Source organism: Vombatus ursinus, unplaced genomic scaffold (genome assembly GCF_900497805.2).
Source record: "Vombatus ursinus unplaced genomic scaffold, bare-nosed wombat genome assembly UNPS02000577.1, whole genome shotgun sequence".
NCBI lineage: Eukaryota > Metazoa > Chordata > Mammalia > Diprotodontia > Vombatidae > Vombatus > Vombatus ursinus.
The window spans coordinates 32,434,553-32,456,482 of record NW_020940355.1 but is presented as its reverse complement, the minus strand read 5'-3'; the positions used below and the strand labels follow the sequence as shown (position 1 = coordinate 32,456,482).

Here is a 21,930-nt window from a genome sequence, read left to right as displayed (position 1 = left end):
TCATGAGGAATTCAATAAGGTTAAACTGTTGACTTTCCTCCATGGGAAGATGATACTTGTAACTCCTAAGAACTTTATAATTATTAGGGCAGTTATAAAGAGTATACATGTATAAGAGGGAATGGGTATGAGTTGAATATGACGGGATGATAGCTTAAAAAAAAAATTAAAGGATGACAGAGGAAGAAACTGGGAGAAGGGGAAAGGGAGAGGCAGAATGGGGTAAATTATTTCACATAAAAGAGGTGTGACAGAGCTTGTACAGTAGAGGGAAAAATGGGGGATATAGGAGGGAGCCCCTGAACCTTACTTTCATCAGAACTGGGTTAAAGAGGAAATAATACATATAATCATTTGGGTACAGAAATTTATCTCACACTACAGGAAAGTAGGAGGAGAAGGAAATAAGACAAAGGGGCAAGGAGGCTGACAGAAGGGAGGGTGGATTGGGGGAGGCAGTAGTCAAAAGTAAAACACTTTTGAGGATGAATCAGGTGAAAAGAGAGAGAGTAGAATACACAAGGGGAAAAACAGTACAGAGGAAAGTACACAATTAGTAATTATAACTGTAAAAAATGTTTATAGCAAATTTCTCTAATAAAGGTCTTATTTTTCAAATATAGCAAGAACTGAGTCAAATTTATAAAAATAAGAGCCATTCCCCAGTTGATAAATGGTCAAAGGATATGAAGAGACAGCTTTCAGACAAAGAAATCAAAGCTATCTACAGTCATATAAAAAAAATACTCTAAAACACTACTGATTAGAGAAATGCAAATTAAAACAACTCTGAGCTACCACCTCACACCTATCAGATTGGCTAACATGACAGAAAAGGAAAGTGACAAATGTTGGAGGGGATGTGGGAAAACTGAGACAATAACGCACTATTGGTGGAGTTAAGAACTGATTCAACCATTTTGGAAAGCAATTTGGAACTATGTGAAAAGGGCTATAAAACCACATACCCTTTGACCCAGCAAAATACTAGGTTTGTATCCCAAAGAGATAAAAAACCAAATGGAAAAGGACCTGTGAATATAAAAATATTTATAGCAGCTCTTTTTGTGGTGGCAAAGAACTGGAAATTGAGGAGATGCCCATCAACTGGGGAATGGCTAAACTAATTGTGGTATACAATTATGATAGAATACTATTGTGCTAAAAGAAATCATGAGCAGGATGCTCTCAAAAAACTCGAAAAGACTTACATGAACTGATGCAAAGTGAAATGAGCAGAACCAGGAGAACACTGTATGCAGAAACTACAATATTACATGATGATCAATTGTGAATGACTTAGCTTTATATTGTCATTATATATTATCATTATATTGTCAGCAATATAATGATCGAAGACAATCCTGAATGACTTAAGATGAAAAAATGCTATCAATCTCCAAAGAAAGAACTGGTAGAGTCTGAATGCAGATCAAAGCATATTTTTTTACTTTATTTCTCTTGGGGTTTTTATTTGGTTTGTGTTTTCTTTCACAAAATGACTGTTATGGAAATGTTCTGTAAGACTTTACATGTATAACTTATATCAAATTGCTTGCTTTCTCAAGAAGGGAGGGGAGGGAGGGAGAGAATTTGGAATTCAAAATTTTAAAAAACTAATGTTAAAAACTTTTATATGTAATTGTGGAAAATAAAACATCAAACTGAAAAAAATAAATTGTATAATATGTCCCCATAAAATAATGAAATTATTCACAAAATGAAGTGACATATATGGACAGATTTCATCTTTAGGAAGTAAATTAGTAGCAGAACATGGGGGCAGGGAGTTAAGCTAGTTTGACAATATACTAAATTAACAGCTACCAAATTCTGACAAAAAACTTACAAGATCAAGGAAGAGGTCATACTTTCTATTACTCTTAATGTCTGTGATGTGGGGCAAAAAAAAATAAATAAATAGGAAATCTGTTTTAATAAAACAAAACCCCAACGTTTAATTTTAAAGAATCCTGATAGGTCGATGACATGTTTTCATTTAAATGTCAAATAACCTGAAGATGCAGAATAAGATAAAAACAAAAGACATGTCATATTGGGTCAAACCAACAAACCAGCTCAATATTATGTCTTTGATGGTGGTGCCAAGAACTATTTGTGAAAGAGCATGGCTAAATGTGATTTGTAGGAAGAGACAGCCACAAGAAGATCACAAGAATGCAGAACCAGTGTAAAAGAGACCAAGATAATTGAAGGATACAAAGAAGCATTGAAGCACACACACAGTTAGACTATAACCATGAATGTTTTTATAAAATATGAGATCCTATATCCAAAAAGAAAATTGGACTTTGGTCATACATGAACATCAAGCTTATTCCTCAATGCTTTTTGCCAAGGAAGGAAAGGAAAGAGGCAGGGAGAGCGGGAGGAAGGAGAGAAGGAAGAAAAGCAGTAAGAAAAGAGGGGAGGGAGGGGGAGGGAGAGAGAAGAGAAGGAAAGGAGAGGCAGAACAGAAGGAAGAAAATGAGGGAAGAAAGAGGGTGGGAAGGGAGAGGAAGAAAGGGACAGAGGGAAATAAGCATGAGAGGGAGGAAAGGAGTAAAGAAGAGAAGGAGGGAAGACAGAAAGGGAGGGAGGAAAGAGAGGGACAGAGAAAGAGAGGGTATGAAGGAGGAAGGGAATAGTTGATATTCATAATCTTGATCTCAAAAGTAAGGAATGTCCCCCCCTCCCAAAAAAGCAAAAATGTCCTCCCTAACATCACTAGCAATAGCATCACCTAATAACCTTTTATTCTTTATATCATGAATATATCTAAATACTGTCTTGAATCTTTTCAGACTGTACCCCTTTCTTGAAGTAATCCACTCCAAATCAGTTACCACTCAAAGTACAAAGTAGTTTTTCCTTTGTCTTCAGATGAAAACTGATTAAACGCTTAAGTTCTGTAGTTCTAAAATTCTAGAGTTTGATGAAAAAGTCAATGATTTTCAGGATTTTTAGACACTTCAATCAAATCTTAGTCTTTGTCTTTCTAAATTAAAAGTATTACTTTTAGTCTTTCTATTCCTTTAATAATTTTAGTCATCCTTCTCCAGACCTTTTCCGAACTGTGCCTTGTAAACAGTATATACTTAATATCTGTTTATAGAACTGAATTTAATCACATCTTTCTTTAGCATTGTACATAAGTATTTCAGGCATGACTATATCTGGCTTTAAAAAGTACCGGATGGGGCAGCTAGGTGGCACAGTGGAAAGAGCACTGGCCCTGGATTCAGGAGGACCTGAGTTCAAATCCGGCCTGAGACACATAACACTTACTAGCTGGGTGACCCTGGGCAAGTCACTTAACCCCACTGCGTAGCCAAAAAAAAAAAAAAAAAGTACCAGATAATGTCTTAACATTTTGTTTCTAAAATTTTTCCTGGCAATTTAGTGGTCTTTATGGCTACAGCCATCTAGATAACTGTTCAAGGGTTGTAATTGCTTATTTTACATTAATGTAATTTAGAAACATAGTGTCAATAAGCATATAATATTAAGCTCCTCCTATGTTCCAGGCACTATGCTAAGCTAAGCACTGGAGATACAAAGAAAGGCAGAAGACAGTCTCTGCCCTCTCACAATCTCATGGGAGAGACAAGAAACAAAAAGTTACGTAAAACAAGACATATACAGGATAATTTGGAGATAATCAGCACAGTGAAGCTACTACCATTAAGGAATATCAGGAAAGGTTTCTTGCCAAAGGAGAAAGTGGCCCTTTAGCTGAAACTTGAGGGAAGCCAGGGAAGCCATGGGGCCAAGAAGATATGGAGAGATGTCCTTCTCCCTCATGGGAGGACAGTCAGTGAAAATGCAGTGTCCTAAACAGTAGTTTGTACAAGCAACAAAGAGGCCAGTGCCACTGGACAACACAGCATATGAAAGGAATAAAGAGTAAGAAGGCTGGAAAGGTAAGAGGGGAACTGGTTATGAAGGCCTTTAAAGGTCAAACAAAATGTTATATTTGTTCCTGAGGGTGATAGGAAGCCACTGGAGTTCATTAAATAGGGAAAAGACATGGTCAGGCATACAGCTTAGGAAAATCACTTTTATATCTGAGTGGAGGATGGATTGCAGTGGGGAGATACTTAAGGCAAGGAGACCAACCAGGAGGCTTTTGCAGTGGTCCAAGCATCATGATGTACCACGATGGTGGCGTGTTAAAGAGAAAAGGAAGAATATACAACAGATGGTACAAAGGTAAAATTGATTATGACCTGACATCAGATTGTGTGGAAGAAGGGTGAGAGAGAATAAGAAGTCAAGAACAACATCTAGCTTGTGAGTTTAGTGACTGGGAGGATGGTGGGGCTCTCGACAGTAACAAGAAAGTTAGGAAGAGGCAAGGGCTTGGGCAGAAAGAGAAAGAGTTTAGTTTCGGACATATTGAGTTTATGATGTCTACAGGACATCCAATTCAAAATATCTAGTAGGTAGTTGGAGATATGATACTGGAGGTTAGGAAAAAAGGTTAATGTAGGCAGAGCAGGCAACCTGCCCGGGGCTCCACCCCACCCCTTCCCCAGCTCCTACCAAGTCTTGTTTCTGGGGAGCAGAGCATGAATTTTGGGACTTGAAGGGTCCAACTCCTCAAGTTGGCTTTGCTGGAGGCTACACTTCAAACCCAACTTATAAAGAGGTCTGCTCAAAGAAAACTGGCCGTGTAGAAATTGTCCGAGTCACATCACAGCCAAACCACATCCGTTTTGAGAACTGCTCAAGGTCATCCGTGAGAAACCCAACACAAGGAATGCATCAAGGTAATGACTTTGGCACCCAGTACCATTCTGCTATCTTCCCAACCACTCCAGAACAGGCAGAAGCAGTTCTTAAGTCTAAAGATGCTTACCAGAAAGTCATTACAGAAAGCGTACAATTACAACCGATATCCAGGAGGGTCAAGAATTCTATTACACTGAAGATTACCATCAATAATGCCTAAGCAAGAATCCTAATGTATACTGTGGGCTGGGAAACAGGAATTTCCTGTCCCATTGGAATTAAAAAATAATCAATGCCCATATGATGGCAGAGTTTGCATTTGCTTATGGCACTGCTATATGGTAATCGACCAGCGGCATAGCTTTCAAGTTCTGACTCTCTAAGAGGTTTCCAAACAAATGAAATACAATGACACCTGTTATGATGTGAATATTTCATATTAAATTCTAATGGTAGCTGACTTTACGTGATTATTGGAACTATACCTTCTGGTATGAGATTCTAATTAAAGTGATTAAGCCTAAAATGTGAGCAGTTTCTAGCTTCTGAGACAAGGGGAAAGTGCAAAGGAGGGGGTGATAGGAAATTGTTTCTGGTGGGAAAATCTTTACTACTGCCCTGGCACAGGCAACATGCAATCTTCCTTCCCTGTGCAAGATTTGTAATCATTTGTGGCCATGATGACATGTTTACAAAAAATTTCCCTGTACTGAATACAAATGGGTAATTCCACGAGAAGAGAGCCAATGGAGCTTTTAGTGCCTATTAAAGGCTTCCTCATGACAATAGAAAGATCCAAGTTTGCTTTATAGATTATGATGCTTTGCTCAATGATGAGAAAGGTAGCAAATGCATAATCTAATAAAAGTTTATAGTTTGAATAAAACCAAAAAAAAAGAAGGAAAGAAAAAAGAAAGGTTAGTGTAAGAACCTCTCGGTAATCCCAGGTGCCTACTTCAGCCAGCATCAAAGCACACCTGCAGTCCCAGGTTTCTAACTCTCTCACCAGCTGCAGTCATTCCCTGAGCACAGCTTCAAGCTGTCCATGCCTACTACTACTTTCTGTTTCTAGTAGGAAATAGGAAAAAAGTCTCTAGGGCAATCACTGTGACCTCAGCATCAGACTGTGGATGCTCTTCTTCTGACCTACCAGACTCCCTGGATCTCCAGATTGCTGCTCGTATTCGCCTCCTCCACCTTTTTGTTCCTGTTCAACTTGTAGGACAGCCTCGTTTCCAGACCTCTGACCTACCTCGGATCACAGAAAGCAATAGACTCCCTGCTTGCTCCCTCTAACTTCCTGGTTTCCAGACGTTGGCCCACTTCAACTATTCAACAACTCCTGGAATTTTCATCCCCATGATGCTCATCCTAGACCTGGGCTCCTTGCCCAACTCTACCCCCCAGACCAGGACTCAGACTCACTAACCCTGTAAGACTATTGCATAAGATTCCAGCCAACACAAATAGTTTCTAAAATTTGGCTTGTTGGATAAGAACTCAGTATTTGATAAAAACTGCTGGGAAAATTGGAAAATAGTATGGCATAGATCAACACCTTATACCATATACCAAAATAAAATCAAAATGGGTACATGATTTAGATATAGAGGCTCATACTATAAGCAAACTGGGAGAGCAAGGAATAGTTTACCTGTTAGATTTATGGAGAATGGAAGAATTTACGATCAAATAAAAGATAGAGAACATTATGAAATGCGAAATGGATAATTTTGTTTACATTAAATTGAAAAGTTTTTGCACAAAGACAATGCAACCAAGATTAGGAGGAAAGCAGAAAACTGGGAAAGAATTTTTACAACCAGTGTCTCTGATAAGGGCCTCATTTCTAAAATATATAGACAACTGAGTCAAATTTATAAGAATACAAGTCACTCTCCAATTGATAAATGAAAGGATATGAACAGGCAGCTTTCAGATGAAGAAATTAAAGCTATCTATAGTCATATGAAAAAAATGCTCTAAATCTCTATTGTTAGAGAAATGTAAATCAAAATGACTCCAAGGAATCACAACCACACACCAATCAGATTGGCTAACATAACAAAACAGGAAAATAATAAATGCTGAAGAAGAGGTGGGAAAACTGGAACACTAATGCATTGTTAGTGGAGTTGTGAACTGATCCAACCATTTTAGAAAGCAATTTGGAACTACACCCAAAGGGCTACAAAAATGTGCATACCCTTTGACCCAGCAGTATGACTTCTAGGTCTGTATCCCAAAGAGATCATACAAATGGGAAAAGGACCCACATGTACAAAAATATTTATAGCAGCTTTTTTTATGGTGGCAAAGAATTGGAAATTGAGGGGATGCCCATCAGTTGGGGAGTGACTGAACAAGTTATGGTATATAAATGTAATGGAATACTATTGCAGTATGAGAAATGATGAGCAAGTGGACTTCAGAAAAACCTGGAAAGACTTGCACGGTCTAATGCTGAGTGAAGTGGCCAGAACCAGGAGAACGTTGTACACAATAACAGCCATATTGTGCAATGACTAATATTGATAAACTTAACCCTTCTCATCAATACAAGGATCTAAGACATCTCCAAAGGCCTCATGATGGAAAATGCTATCCACAAAGAAGAAAGAACTATGGAGCTTGAATGCAGATCGAAGCATACTATTTGCTAATTTTTTTCCTCTGTTGTGTTTTATTTCCTCTTTTTGGTGGTTCCTTCTATTGATTCTAATTCTTATTCACAACACTACTAATGTGAAAATATGTTAAATAGGAATGCATAGTCTATATCAGATTGCACGCTATCTTGGGGAGGAAGGGGGAGAAAAATTTGAAACTCAAAAGCTTACGGAAGTGATTGCTGATAATTCAAAATAAATTAATTTTTTTAAAAAAGAAAGAAATGATGAGCAGGCAAACCAGAAAAACATGGAAAGACTTATATGAACTGATGCTGAGTGAAGTGAGCAGAACCAGGAGAACACTGTACACAGTAACAGCCACAATGTGTGATGACTAACTTTGACAGACTCATCTCCTCTCAGCAATGCAAAGCATCCAAGACAACTCCAAAGAACTCACAATGGAAAATGCTATCCACGTCCAGAAAAAGAACTATGGAATCTGAATACAAAACAAAGCACTCTCTTTTTTTTGTTTGTTTCTTCTTTCTCATGGTTTCTCCCATTGGTCCTAATTCTTCTTTACAACATGACTAATGTGAAAATAGATTCAATATGAATGTATATGTAGAGCCTATATCAGATTGCACACTGTCTTGGGGTGGAGGGAGGGAACAGCTGGGAAGAAAATTTGGAACTCAAAATCTTATGGAAGTGAATATTGAAAACTAAAAATAAATAATTTTTTTAAATTTTTTTTGAAAATTTAGCTTGTCAATGGAGGAGGGGGGAAGGGGAGAGAAGTGAGAGAAAATTTATTTTTATTAATTTAAAAAATTATTTTTTTCATGCTGCCTGTCATAAACCTTTAAAATCTTTAAAAAAAACTTTTTAAAGAACTATAAAACTTTTTAAAACACAAATCATTTCTAATGTATTTATACAAGTAAACTAGAAATTCAATTCAATTTAGTAAAAATCAGGTCATAAGAAAAAAATCAAATCCTTTATTAAAATAAATATATTTTGTGGGTTGCTATGGCCCAAGTAGGCTGCAGTATAACCAACAAAGAACTCTGAAGAACAGAGGCAAAGAATGTCATCAAGAAACCATATGACAAGAAAAAAAGATGGTCTTGATCATGGCAAGACAAAAGGATGACAAGTTGACAGCCAAAGGGTTACAATGGTACCCTCATGATGTTGGGAGAAAATGAAGGCCTCTCCCATGTTTGGTAGATCCCTTGCAGCAAATTTTTAGGTGAACACAGAAAAGAGTCATACAACTTAGGCAGCATTGATTGGGTTGGGACCCACATTCCTGAATTACAGAACTAATGAGATGGCAAATTCATTTGAGTAAACTGAGTATATACATCTTAAGAATTATGTTAATCATCCTAATAGGGTAGTTTAAATGTTTAGCAATGACTCAAAATACCTTTCTGTGCTTTAATTAGCTCCTTTCCAATTTCCAGGGTGACAAAGGCAGTGCCATTCAGAACTATATCAGTTATGGTTTTCCAGGCATTAGGAGACAGACGTTCAGAAGGAGAGATAAAATTCCCAGCTGCATTGTTTATTATAACCTAGCAAATCAAAAATACAAAAAAAAGTTATAGACATTTGGGGGGAGGTTGTAAAACATTTTCTTTCAAGTGCTTTAATTTTTCATGTAATTTTTTCTAGACGATTCAATCAACTTGAAGAAACAATATAGCTATGTTCTTTACTGCAGATTTTTTTTAAGTTTTTGAAATTGTAAAAACCTTTTTATATCCCCCAAGACTCTGAATCATAATCCCTGGTTAAATATTGGAGTGGAACTTGAAAGTAAAGGAACAAACGTGGACTGAGCATGTTCAAAATTTACTTCAAGGACCCTCAAGAGATGCCCCATGAATCTCTGGGTTTCCATGAAAGGGCATTGGAAAACTATTGCCTGAGACTGCATTTTCTATACTATTTTGTTTTATTTGTCTTGATGAAAATCTCAGCTGGTAAAGTGCTTTGTTCCTAACCTAGTGAAACATTCTACCCAGTTATCCATAGGGTCTATGGGCTTCAATTTGTATTACTTTATCTCTGCCATACCAAAGTATGTTTATGAGAAAGATGGGGTGGAGGAAGGTGGAAGCTCCTCTTCTTTTCACAAGCAAAGCAAAGTGCCTCTTTCAGCCTCACAAAAGATCACATGAATCATCTAAGCTGGATAATATGTCCTTGGGTAACTAGATAACTGTTATTCTTGTTTCATAATCCTACTAGATAAAAGGCAATCAAGTTGTCCAGTTTTCAAATGAAATTGTTTTTGTTAAAAATACACATTGCATTCATTATTCATCATTTTGGTCTCCTCTAGATATTTTATTTAATATTATTCATACTATATATTATGGGTCTAATAATTATTAATATTAGTATTAACAGTAGTAATAATACATTTACTGATCTTGTCTATTCATCAAACCAGTTTAATCATTTTGACTATACTATTACTAACCTAGTACCTAGATAGATGTTAAATTTTAACTAAACTAATTAAATTAAACTGGGCTAGGAATGATGCCTATCATTCTCAGTACAGGGAATGCCGAAGCTAGTGGATCACTTGAGCTCAGGAATCCTGAGCTTCAGTAGGATAAGTCAATTGAGTTTCCATATAAATCTGACACCATTAAGGTGAGCCCCTGACAAACAAGTGTCCTAAATCCATGACCACTTGGCATTGTCTGACCAATGCAGCTGACTGAGTATTGCCTACAAAAAATACAAAAAACACTAGCTAGCTCCCTGGGGAAGATAAGTAACTACTTTGAAAGAAGGCCCAGGAAGTATTCCTTAGTTCACTATTACATGACGAATGTGTCTTTCTCACCCCAGTTCAAAAAGTGAGTAGATCAAAGCTCAAATGCCAATCAGGAGTGTGCCATTGCAATTCTAGCCTTAGCAAGATAGGGAGATCTAGTCTCAAAAACAAATAATAATAATTACACTGCTTAGTCAATTCAAACAAAAAAGATTAAACTTAGGTGTGCACATAAAATCTCAAGGCATGGGAATACTACACAGAGCATGGAATTAGATAAGTTGCTTTTCAGGAGGCTCACAATTCAATAAACATTTATAAAACATTAATTAAACAATTCTAAGTGCCAGAGATACAAAGAGAAAATTAAATCTTGACCTCAAGAAGCTTATATCTTATCAAGAAGCCCACAATATACACATAAATGAGTAAATAAAAAGTTATCTGAAGAAGAACAGATCATCAACAACTAGGTGAATCAAGGAAGGTTTCACAGAGCAAGTGTCACCTGAACTGAGTGTTGAAGGAAGATAAAGACTCAGAGAAGAAAGTTAATTGCAGACATCTGCTTGAGGGAGATGAAGTGTCTGGTTTGGGTAACAATAGTGCAGCTTAACTAGGCTCTCAAGTAGATGATATAATGGAGAATAATATGAAACAAGGAGAGAAAGGCAGGTTGGAGCTAGATTCTACCATAGGCCTTCAGGCTGAAGAGTTTATATTGAGAAAATTAAACTGATTTTATATCTTTTTTATTGATCCCATTTACAATTAATTGATCTTGTCCTGTAACTGCCTAAGTTGTGGTTCTTTTTCCTTTGAACTTAGTTCAGAAATTTAGCTAGCTTATAATGAGTTAAGTTTAGGAATCCAGTTTCCTGCTAATCATTGTTCTATTCCTGCTTCAAGAAAATACATCATCCTTCGGGGATTCAGGTGGACAGTAGGGAGTCTGGTGTAGTATCTTTACACCGCCAAACTATCCCTGCAAGGATGTCTGGTTTGCTAGCCAAAAAAGTCTGGCCCACTATCTCTAACTTTGCAGGTAGACTCAAACAACGAATATTTCTTAGTTACAGGATGGAAGGAGTCATCGCTAACCCCTTATTCCCAACTTCCAACCAATCGTATTGTCCTCCACACCTCAGCTATGTAACCAATCATGTCCTCACTCCCATGATGATGCCAACTCTATACCCAATTGTATTATCTCCTCACCTACCCTTTTCTGTTCTTTGTTGTATGCTTATAAAAGGTATCTGTGCCTCCAATTTGAAGTCTTTGGCTTAACTAAGGCATCCACTGACCTATTTTATTATCAGGTTCACATCTTGTCAACAAAATGTCATATTGTTTGGAGAAAACTTGCTTCAGTCTACTTTTGTTGAATTTCACTCGTGACAGTATTTTACCTTAAAGGCAAGAAGGAGCCACTAAAGTTTTTTGAGCAGTGGAGTGATATGATAAAACTTCTAACTTGGGAAGATTATTTGGGCAGATATGTAGAGAAGAAATTAGAGAAAGGATAGTCTAAGCAAGGAGCTAAAAGATCACCAAGATAATCCAGGGAAAAGATGGTGAAGACCTGAACTTGAATGGTGGCTAGATGAGAAGAGAAGACAGATGTAAGAGATGCTGTAAAGGTAGACTTGGTAAGATGTAGCAAATGATTGGACATGAGGGATGACAGAAAGTGAGGAGTTAAGAATGAGTCCGGACTATGAATATGGATGACTGAGATGACTGCAGTGTGCTCAACAGAAACATCTGAAGGACAACCGGATTAGCTTGTTTTGGGCATATTGAATTGAGTGAGATGTTGATGAGGCACATAAAGATGTTTGATAAAGAAGTGGAGCTCAAGAGATAGATTAGGAATGTATATGTAGATTATGGAGCTAACAAAGTCTGCAACAGAAAAAATGCAGAAAAAGAAAAGGGATTGAACAGAGCCTGAGCATGAGTAGATGGCAGGAATTGAATGAGAAAACTCAAAGGGGACATGATAGATGTCTTCGTTATTTGAAAGGCTATGACGTGAAGGAGAAATCAGATCTGGGGTTTTCTGGCTCCAGAGAGCAGAATCGGGAACAATGGGTGGAACTTAACAAAAGGTCAAGTTTGATGTCAATAAAAACTTCCTAACAACTGGTATAATGCAGAAGTGAAATGGGCTTCCTTGAGAGGCATTTGGTTCCCCCTCCTTGGAAGCCTGGAAATTGAGGTTGGAGTCTGTTTGATCATTTATTTGCTTTCTTCCAAAATGGAATGTTACATTTCCTTTCCATTATGTTTTCTATGAAGGAAGGTTTTGTTTTCATGCTTTTTGAGTTGCTCAGTGACTACTCCCCACCTTCAAATAATTAATTCTCTGATTGCAGCATTATGACTTGTTTTATTATTTATGAACTATGGTGATTCTCTAGGTCTCCTATTTTTTCTAGTAAATTTTTTAAAATCATATACAAAAAGGTTTTATTAGTTTTGGAGTCATCAAAAATTTCATGCTTGATTTGCACTAGAAATATTGTAGAATGCTTCTATCGAATGTAATGATTGATAGGATATGATACTGAATTATCTGAATTTGTTTGAAATTTGAATTTATTTTAATAAAATATAATCATAATGTTATAATATATGCATAATTTTTTTAATTTTACAAAACTGAGTTCATTAGGCAGTTTTGTTAGATTCCCAAATTCCAAATCAGGGCCTCCATTAGAAAAATCCGACAAACTGTACCTTAGTTGCTATTGAACAGTGACGTTTGAAATTAGACAAAAAAGGAAGGTAGCATGTTTTGGCTTTTTTTGTTTCCAACTGGAAAAATGAAGAAGTAGATTGTCATAACCAGGGCCCGGAGAGGCCAAACCAAGAATAGCCAGGATTTGAAGGCCAAGCAGTCCTCATTGGAATGGCATGAGTAATGAGAATTCAGAGTAAAAAGGTACAAGTAGACAATAATAAGCACAAAGGAGGTCCAGTATCAAGTGGTGGAGACTCAGACATGGGTTCTGTCATTCAGGGGCAAGACTTAAAAGGACTGGAGGTGGGAGGAGAAATAAGAAACCTCATCTTAGAGAAAGTGGATTACCCTGCTGAGAACGAAAGAGGAATTGAGGCATGAGGGGATCAGATGGTGACCCAGTTACCGTACTGAATAGAAAGCTTGACTTTTGCGGATGACAATGTTGAACTAGTAAGCTTCTGGTCTAGCACTAATTATATTCCCCTTACCTTGGAACATAGCTGGTCTCAGAGTCTGGCTGATGGATATGCCTATCAGGGATGTTGTCCAGGAAATTATTTTGGCAGATATGTAGAGAATGGATTGGAGAGGGAATAAATAGACTAGAAGCAAAGAGAACAAATATCAAGGAGGAGATCACTAAGACAGTCCAGAAAAAACCTGACGAAGATCTGAACTTGAATGATGGCTAGATGACTGGAGAAGAGAAGATGGATTAGGAGATGCTGTAAGGGTAGACTTGATGAGACAGCAAATGACTGGATATGAGGGATAACAGAAAGTGAGGAGTTACGAATGAAAACAAAAAAAGTTGAGTATAAATATGGATGACTAAGATAATTTTAGTATGCTTAACTGAAACAGAGAAGCCTCAAGGATAGGTAAGCCTAGGTGAAAGAATTGGTTTTATTTTGGGCATATTGAATTTGAGATGTTTATAGGGCATCAACATTTGGGTTGAACTGGATGGCTTCTGAGGTAATAACAATAATAATATTCATAATATATAGAATTTACACAGTACTTTGAGGTTTACGAAGCACTTCACAAATATTATCTCATTTAATCCTTATGAGTAATAGGCATTATTGTTATTTCCATTACACAGAAAAGGAAACTGAGGCATATAGAGTTTAAATGACATGGCTAGTAAGTATCTGAGGCTAGATTTGAATTCTGGGCTTCCTGAATCCAGGTCCAGCACTCTATCCAGTGAACCATCTAGCTGACAGTCTCTTATACCTATGAAATTATGTGATATCTGTGGGATTTAAGTGATCATAGCTTTAGAGGTTTAGTGCCCAGACATCTACCACATGGGGTAAAATTTTGCTCCCATTTCAGGATATGGCTCACTAGAGATTTTTAGCAAAAACCTTTTTTAAATCAAATTAATGAATACATTAGGTAGGGGCCTAGCCTTCTACCTGCCCGTATTGTTATACAACCCACTGTCTTCAGGTCATGTTGTTAGCAGGCATTTCTCAATTAGTAATTGTCACTGAAAGTGCTTCAGAGGCTCCAACCAACATGGGAAGGCTTTGAGTATGGAAAAAGAAATGTTCTCTGGGACTGCTGTCCAAGGACACATGGAACTAAGATCAGAGAGTTTCATTACCAGGTTTGCTACATAGTGATGGATTTGCTTTTGGCTACTGCAACCCTCAAAAATAGTCTACTCAAATGTCTAGGGGTTACACTCTTCATAGAGGTAAAGGGTACACACACCTATAGAAGTGCAGCTCCCTAAACCACTAAAGTCATAAGTTAAATATAACTGATCCTATAACGAAACTTGTGCCATCTATATACATAGATTTCTATGTATCACGGCTCATTACTGTTGGAAATGTTCCAGATTTAAAAGACTATTAAGGCAGGGAAACACACAGATCCTTAGTAATGTAAGTGCCTTGAGGCAGAGTCAGAGGGCCTGATTCAAATGTGACTACTAAAGGTGTAAGCCTAGACAAATCACATAAGCACCTTGGACCTCAGTTTCTTCATATGTAAAGTGAGAGAACTGGACTGGATGACCTTGGATACCCCTTCTGCTACAGATCTATCATTCTATGACTATCATTTTTCATCTTTGTATCTCCAACATCTAATACAATCAAAAAATTTAACTCACATTACCTTCCCTAAGAATTATTGCTTCTTAAATTGGATCTGTTTCCCTAGTTCCTAACTCTATGTCAAGGATAGCAATTCATCATAGGTATATACTACTTGAGGGGAAAGGTCTTATTAAAGGTTAATACAAAAATATAGAAACTCTTTTCCTCAGTGAAAAAAGAATGTACAAGAATTATATGAAGAATTTTGTTTCATTTACAAATATAAAAATTCACTAGAGACCTAAATACTTACTAAGTTTTTGGTATTTGGAGGTACAATAGCTGCAAAAATAAAATGTGGCATAAATAATTCTGTATAGCAGACTTTTCTAGTTAGCAAAAGAGATAACTTTTTGGCTTGTCTAATGAACTATCTATGGTCAAAGTAGTTTCTATTTGCTAACACAGTGAAAGATGTATAAAAACTGTTAAAATGTTTGATCTAACTTCTTTGTAATTCTTTCAAAGTATACCTTTTCCTGATACACCATCCAGCAGAATTCTCCTATATGTGATGACTAACTCAAATGACTGCTTCAATACAGTCAAAAAAACTTTGTACAGGTTACCCAAAGTGTTGTCATCACCTTCTTTTTGTATTTGAAGTCAGGAAAACCGATGAAGAACAGTTTGTTTTTCATGATAGTGATGAGGCAGGTCAAAGTAGTTAACACCAGAAGGCCACCAATTACTATTATAATAGCTTCTGGGAGCTTTATGCACCACTGATCAGCTAATAAACATTTAGTGTTACTGAAGGTTCCATTGTGTGGATGCAGTTTTAATCCCAGCATGTGACATATCATAGGATAAATATCTAAAATGTTAATTGTGTTGTGCTTGTAGCCTCTGTGAAAGGCAGGGCCATGGACAGCCAGGAATGGATGCATGCTTGCCAAAGCATTATCACAACCATAGTCACATTTAAATGATTCATTAAGCACAATCATCCAGCCTTCACTGGCAACCAAAAGAACTGGCTGAATTTGTCCATTGTGCTGGTAATGAAATCTTTGTGGAATATCATCTTTAAGATAGACTTTCATGTGAGGACTGCAACGTTCTAACTTTTTAAAAACATAGGTTTGATTTCCTTTAGGCATCATTGCAACAACTGGGGTTGTGTCTACTATAGTGCAGGTTGAGCATTCAATGCAAGCATTCAATTTATCTTTAGAACACTGGGTCATCCCATGATCACTTGCAATGATCACATTAAGGCTTTCCCACAATCCCAATGTCTTGAGTTTATGGACAATGTGGCTGATGTGATTATCCATTTCTTTCAATACAGCACTCATTTGCTCTTTATCTTCAGGTCCATATTTGTGCCCACTTGCATCTTGTTCTTCCCAATAGAGTGTTGCGAAAGTAACCAAAGGAGCTGAGCTGTTCAGTCATTTAGTAATATTGCCTAATCTCTCATCAAATGTTACTGAAGGACTATAATTCATAAAATAGGAAGGAGTTGTATTGTGGGTAGCCACATCAGTACCAGGCCACAAAGCAGCAGCACTCGTTCTGTTTTTCTCGAGCTCATTGATTACCCAAACGGGGGTTGCTTCATTCCACCAAAAAGGATCTTTGTCTTTAAATGCTGAAAAAACCTTTTTGTGTGTTTGCACCATACAATGAGTTAGCCACAATGCCATGATTTTCTAAATACAGGCCTGGCACTATGCTGTGGTGATTTGGAAAAGGTTTTATGATAAAAATGTTCTTAACATGCTCCACCAAGACACCTTCTTTGATAAAATTACAAAAATAAGGAAATTCATATTTCCTTAGATAGTCACCCTTGAAGCCATCAAAGGATATCAAGAGTAACCTGGGCATCATTATATGTAGAATTGCCTCTGCAGCTAGTTATAATTCCAGAAAATAGAAGTGTTAATACTAACTTCATTGTGGACATCATTCCAAAATGTAACAGCCAATCTTCCCCACTGCCATCACCTGCATATAGTTTTGTACATAGTTTTATGAGAGCATGGCTGAATAAATAGTGCACTGTACATACAGTTAGGAAGGGCAGCTATGTGGCACAAGTAGATAAAGCAACAGGCCTGGAGTCAGAAAGACTGGGGTTCTAATCTACTTCTATGACTCTGGACAAGTAACTTAACCTCTGTTTGCCTCAGTTTCCTCATCTGTAAAAATGGGGATAATAATAGGACCTATTATTTCCCAAGGCTATTGCAAGGATCAAATGAGATAATAATTGTAAAATACTTAGCACAATGCCTAGCATATAATAAGCACCATATAAATGTTAGTTATTATTATTATTATTGTTTGAATCCTGCTTGAGATGCTTATTAAGTGTATGACTATAGAAAGTTCACTAAATTTTTCTAAGCCTCACTTTCCTCATTTGTAAAATGGGGAAAATAACAGCATCTACCTTTAGGGCCACTGTAAGGATGAAATGTGATAATTTATAGAAAGGGCTTTGCAAATATTAAAGTGCTATATAAATGTCAACTATGATTATAGACAGAGTACCACAGTGGATAAAGAGTCAGCCTCAGGGTCAGAAAAACCTAGGTTCAAAATCTGCCTTTGGCACAGATTGGCTGTGCTAGACAATTCTGTTAACTTCTCATTGTCCCAGCCAAACTTCTAAAATTCTAAACTGCAAAGCAGGTACCAATCTTCCTTAGAAAAGGGATTTGCCTATTTTTGGAGTACCCTATGCCAGTGAAACCATGGTTAGGTCCAAAAAAGAAATAATTATAACAAACAATCAGTAAACGTTGAATTCTAACAGATGATTAAATACAGGGATGGTTTCAGACCTTCATAATAACAAGTAAGATAGCCTCCCACTTTATCACTCCTCATTTCATAGCTGGCCCCCAGAAACAAAGTTTTTCAGAGCTTCAGAGAGTAAGTTTTACATCACAAGGTCCCTTTGTGGAGCACACTCACCATCTAATGCACTAACAGTGCATTCCTACTTTTGTACTTACGTCAGGATGTCCTGCTACTTTGATTAATTCAGAGACAGTATTTTTAACCATCTCAGGATCCCTCACATCACACTGGATTGCATGCACCTGGAAAAATCACAAAAGGAAAGAAAAAAATTGAAAGCTTCTCAGTTTTAGATAACAAGACACTATCCTAAACTAGTAAGGGAAAAGGAGAGTGGTATAGTAAACAGAAGGCCAATCTCACTGGAAAGGGCTATACTCAAGTCCTGCCTTTGACACATTGGCTATGTGTCTTTGGGCAAGTCACTTAACTTCTTGGTTACCTTATAAGTTTGCCCCAAGCAACCTTCTAAGGCTATAACTTCAAGAATTGCTGCAGTGGAGGGTGTTACCTACACTGAATAAATCATAGAACTGGACCAAAAACCAAACAATAAGGCTTAAAATATTATTTAAAATAAATAAGATTTCTATTATCTGATTTTATATAAAAACAAAATATGAGTATACTTCTCTGCAAATACCTTATTTCCTGTTTGAGAAGAAATTTCTTCTGCAGTAGCTTTCAAAACATCCATCTTCCTAGAAACAAATTAGCAATATTCTGCATGAGTCCTAAAAAATTTTGTATATTACAAAGTTTTCTTTTCTTTTGGACAATTTTTTTCTAAAAATGTAGATTATTAGGATGGGGAAGAGAATAAAGAAAACACTATGACTGTATTGAAACAACTTAATTTGACTGAATTCACTAAAAATGTCAAATTGAAAGTTTAAAGACCTTTTGTGCTTTTTTTGGTCTGTACGTGCTAATGTGTTGAATATTTCCATTTTTAACCAATTATTAAGGCATCTTATAGCTAGATACATAATAAGTTACTTAAGATCATTTATTTGTACCTTTCTCATTCTCAAGATGAACTTTAATGGAAAACAATAATAAGCCACAGCAGCAGGCTTTAGACCAAAGTTCATAGGCCTAATGCAGAGGAAACTAACCAGTTCATAGCCTTAGGGTTGCAAGTAGAGCTCCTGAGTCTTAACGTCCCTCAAGGGTGACATAAGATTTTATATATATATTTTTCAGACTCAAAGATGATTTAACCCATCTGAAAAGCTGAAGCTCCAACATCTTTCTGTGCGTTGAAACCCTTCTCAAATCTTAAAACACTAAATAACTGTATTATAATTGTTATTTTATTCATGTCAGTAGTAAACAAATACATATGTTCTTGTATACATTTGCCCTTCATTATTATTACTGCCACCCCAACATCTATCAAGACAAATTTACTACAATAAAGCTGTCAATCTCACTGAAAATGGTATTCTAATCTACATTACCCTGGGTAAAAGATTAATTATCTCCTTGAGGAAAATTAATTACTGCCACTGAAATTAGGACAGTCAATTAAAGCAACTTTGTTACTTCATTTGAACTATTTTTTTTAACCTGGCTGTTAAATAGGATGCGTGCTGGATTGCTGTTGAGGAAAGCTCTTTGCCAACCCTAATTCTATACAAATGTGAGTTATTACATATTCCAAATTCCATGCACATCAACCCTCCCCACAATTCTACTTTAAAGTGATTTCATACAAATAATCTAACTATATTCTAAATTTTAATGGAATCAGGCAAGATTTAAAACATTATTTAACCTCTCATCCATTAACAATGTGTTGATATTACAATCCTCAGAGAAAGCAAATTTTCATTACTAAATTAAAGAAAGTTTTTATGTAAGTCATTTACCGACTTGCTATCACACAGGTTGCACCCAGACTGGAGAGAACAGTGGTCATTCCTTTCCCAAGACCAGTACCTCCACCTGTGATGAAAGCCACTTTTCCTTGAAAACTATTAGGTGGTAACATCACTTTTTTAAGAGGTTCAAAGAATTTAGCTTGTTCCACCTCATTGCTTTTGTATAATCCTTTTGTTCCACAACTGAAAAACTTAAAAAGAAAAAACAACAAAAGATGAATGAAAAGAAAGATTGAATGACAAGTCATGTCTATATATGAGAAAAGCACAAAATTATAAATTACTTACCTTTAAAATTAAAAGTAACTCTGCTAGCAAAGTTTTATGATGAATATAAATCTCATCCTAAATATCTTTTGTATTTGCAGAGACTTGGTAAAATGTTATTTATTTCTAACGTCGTATGACGCAATAAAATTGTAGAATAGAAACTAGTTTTCCTTGTAACAATTTGGCACTAAAACCGATTTGAATAACTTGGGAGTCAGACAATCTAGATTTCAGTCACAGGATGATAAATAATAATAATAATAGTAATAATAGCTAGCATTTAAATAGCACTTTAAAGTCTATAGAATGCTTTATATTTGCTCCACACAACTACCCTTATTATTCCCATTTTGCGACGAGGAAACTGTGACACAGAGAGTCTTAAGTGACTTGGCTAGGATCATACATCTAGTAAGATCCTGGGGCAGAACAGGATTTGAACTCATCTTCCTTACTCTAAGTCTAGCAATTCTATTCATTATACCTCTCTGAGACACAGTATGTTCCCCTAGGTAAAATATACAGGATAGACTAGACTAAATAATCTCTAAATTACTTTCCAGCTCTAAATTCTATGATTCTATAACAAACTTATGATTCTATAACCCTATAATCTCTAAGTTTCCAACTCTAAAATTATATGATTTAACAACTCAATCTTTACTTCATTTGTTGTTCAGTCATTTCAATCGTGTGTGACTCTTAGTGACCCCATTTGGGGTATTCTTGACAAAGATACTGGAGTGGCTTGCCATTTCCTTCTTCCATTTTACAAATGAGGAAACTGAGGCAAAGCGGGCTAAGTGACTTGCCCAGGATAACACAGATAGTAGGTGTCTGAGGCCAGATCTGAACTCAGGAAGATAAGTCTTCCTGACTCCAGGCCCAACACTCCATGCACTGTGCCATCTAGCTGCCCCTTTTCTTCATTAGTGAAATAATCAAAAGTAGGTAATTAGTAATATCAATATAGATTATAAATGTTCAAACAGTTGTATAATATAAATAAATTTGTATATCCCTATTTGATCCTCTGGCTAATAAATTCATAATATATAACACTGTTCTACTATGTTCAAAGTAAGAAAAGTCCAGAAAGTTTTAATTAGAAAAAGGAATTGTGTTGTCAAATCTTATGGTGTATGTGGTTAACACAAGATCCTTATAATTTCCAGTAGGCTATAATTAGCTAAAGTTGTATTTCAGAGCACACCAAAATTCTTTTAATCATTAAATCATGATTTAATAAATTTAATAAATTTGCATGTCTCTCAAATCTCATGAGACATCCAGTACAGTAGTCCTCTAGCTTCTCTTCTGCATATGCTATGAATAGCCCATCCACCAGGAACTTTGTGGATTCCCTACATCAGTCCTGTGAATGGGCCCAGATCACTATGCAAACTGGTAGTATCCTCAACAGGAGCAGGGATAGGAGGAGAACCTGAAGAATGAAAGCCTAAAGAGAAGAGAGTATCAAGGAAAAGAAAGTGATGGGCAGCATCAAAGGCTGCAGAGAGGTACCAAAGAATAAGGACTAATAAAAAAAAATAGGCCATTAGATTTGATAATTAACAAATCATTAGTGTTATAAGGACTGGTGGTCTTGAGACCACCATGACAGTCTCCCCATAAGGAAAGCTGTAGTTTATAGAATCCAGGCATGGGAAAAGTGATATTTTTGAGGTTAATACCACTAGATGTCCAAAAATAATAATCTTGCCAACCACCAGTTTTGCCTTTCCTCTCTGTACCTGTGTATTTCAACCCCCACCCCCCACACACACCCTTCCCAGTGCCCTGAACTTTGACATGCAAATCGGCCAGCTCCAGACCAACACCAAAATCAGGGCTTAAGTATCCCACTCTAGGAATGATACTTTGCAGCATACTTCCCTTACCAGGAGCTTGACATTGCCATGGGCACAAG

The 21,930-nt window shown here is 36.6% G+C and overlaps 1 protein-coding gene and 2 pseudogenes across 1 annotated transcript in view; 1 reads left to right on the top strand and 2 right to left on the bottom strand.

Moving 5' to 3' along the window:
- DECR1 (2,4-dienoyl-CoA reductase 1) overlaps positions 1-21,930 on the bottom strand; it is a 64,713-nt gene that overhangs the window by 35,502 nt on the left and 7,281 nt on the right. Inside the window, exons 2-5 of the mRNA XM_027847095.1 lie at positions 19,719-19,921; positions 18,488-18,545; positions 18,000-18,086; positions 8,788-8,935 (exon numbers count right to left, since the gene is read on the bottom strand). Coding sequence (XP_027702896.1) covers positions 8,788-8,935; positions 18,000-18,086; positions 18,488-18,545; positions 19,719-19,921 — 496 coding nt within the window. The remainder of the gene's footprint in view (positions 1-8,787; positions 8,936-17,999; positions 18,087-18,487; positions 18,546-19,718; positions 19,922-21,930) is intronic.
- LOC114046264 lies at positions 4,149-5,023 on the top strand (annotated as a pseudogene).
- On the bottom strand, positions 15,490-16,933 carry LOC114046201 (annotated as a pseudogene).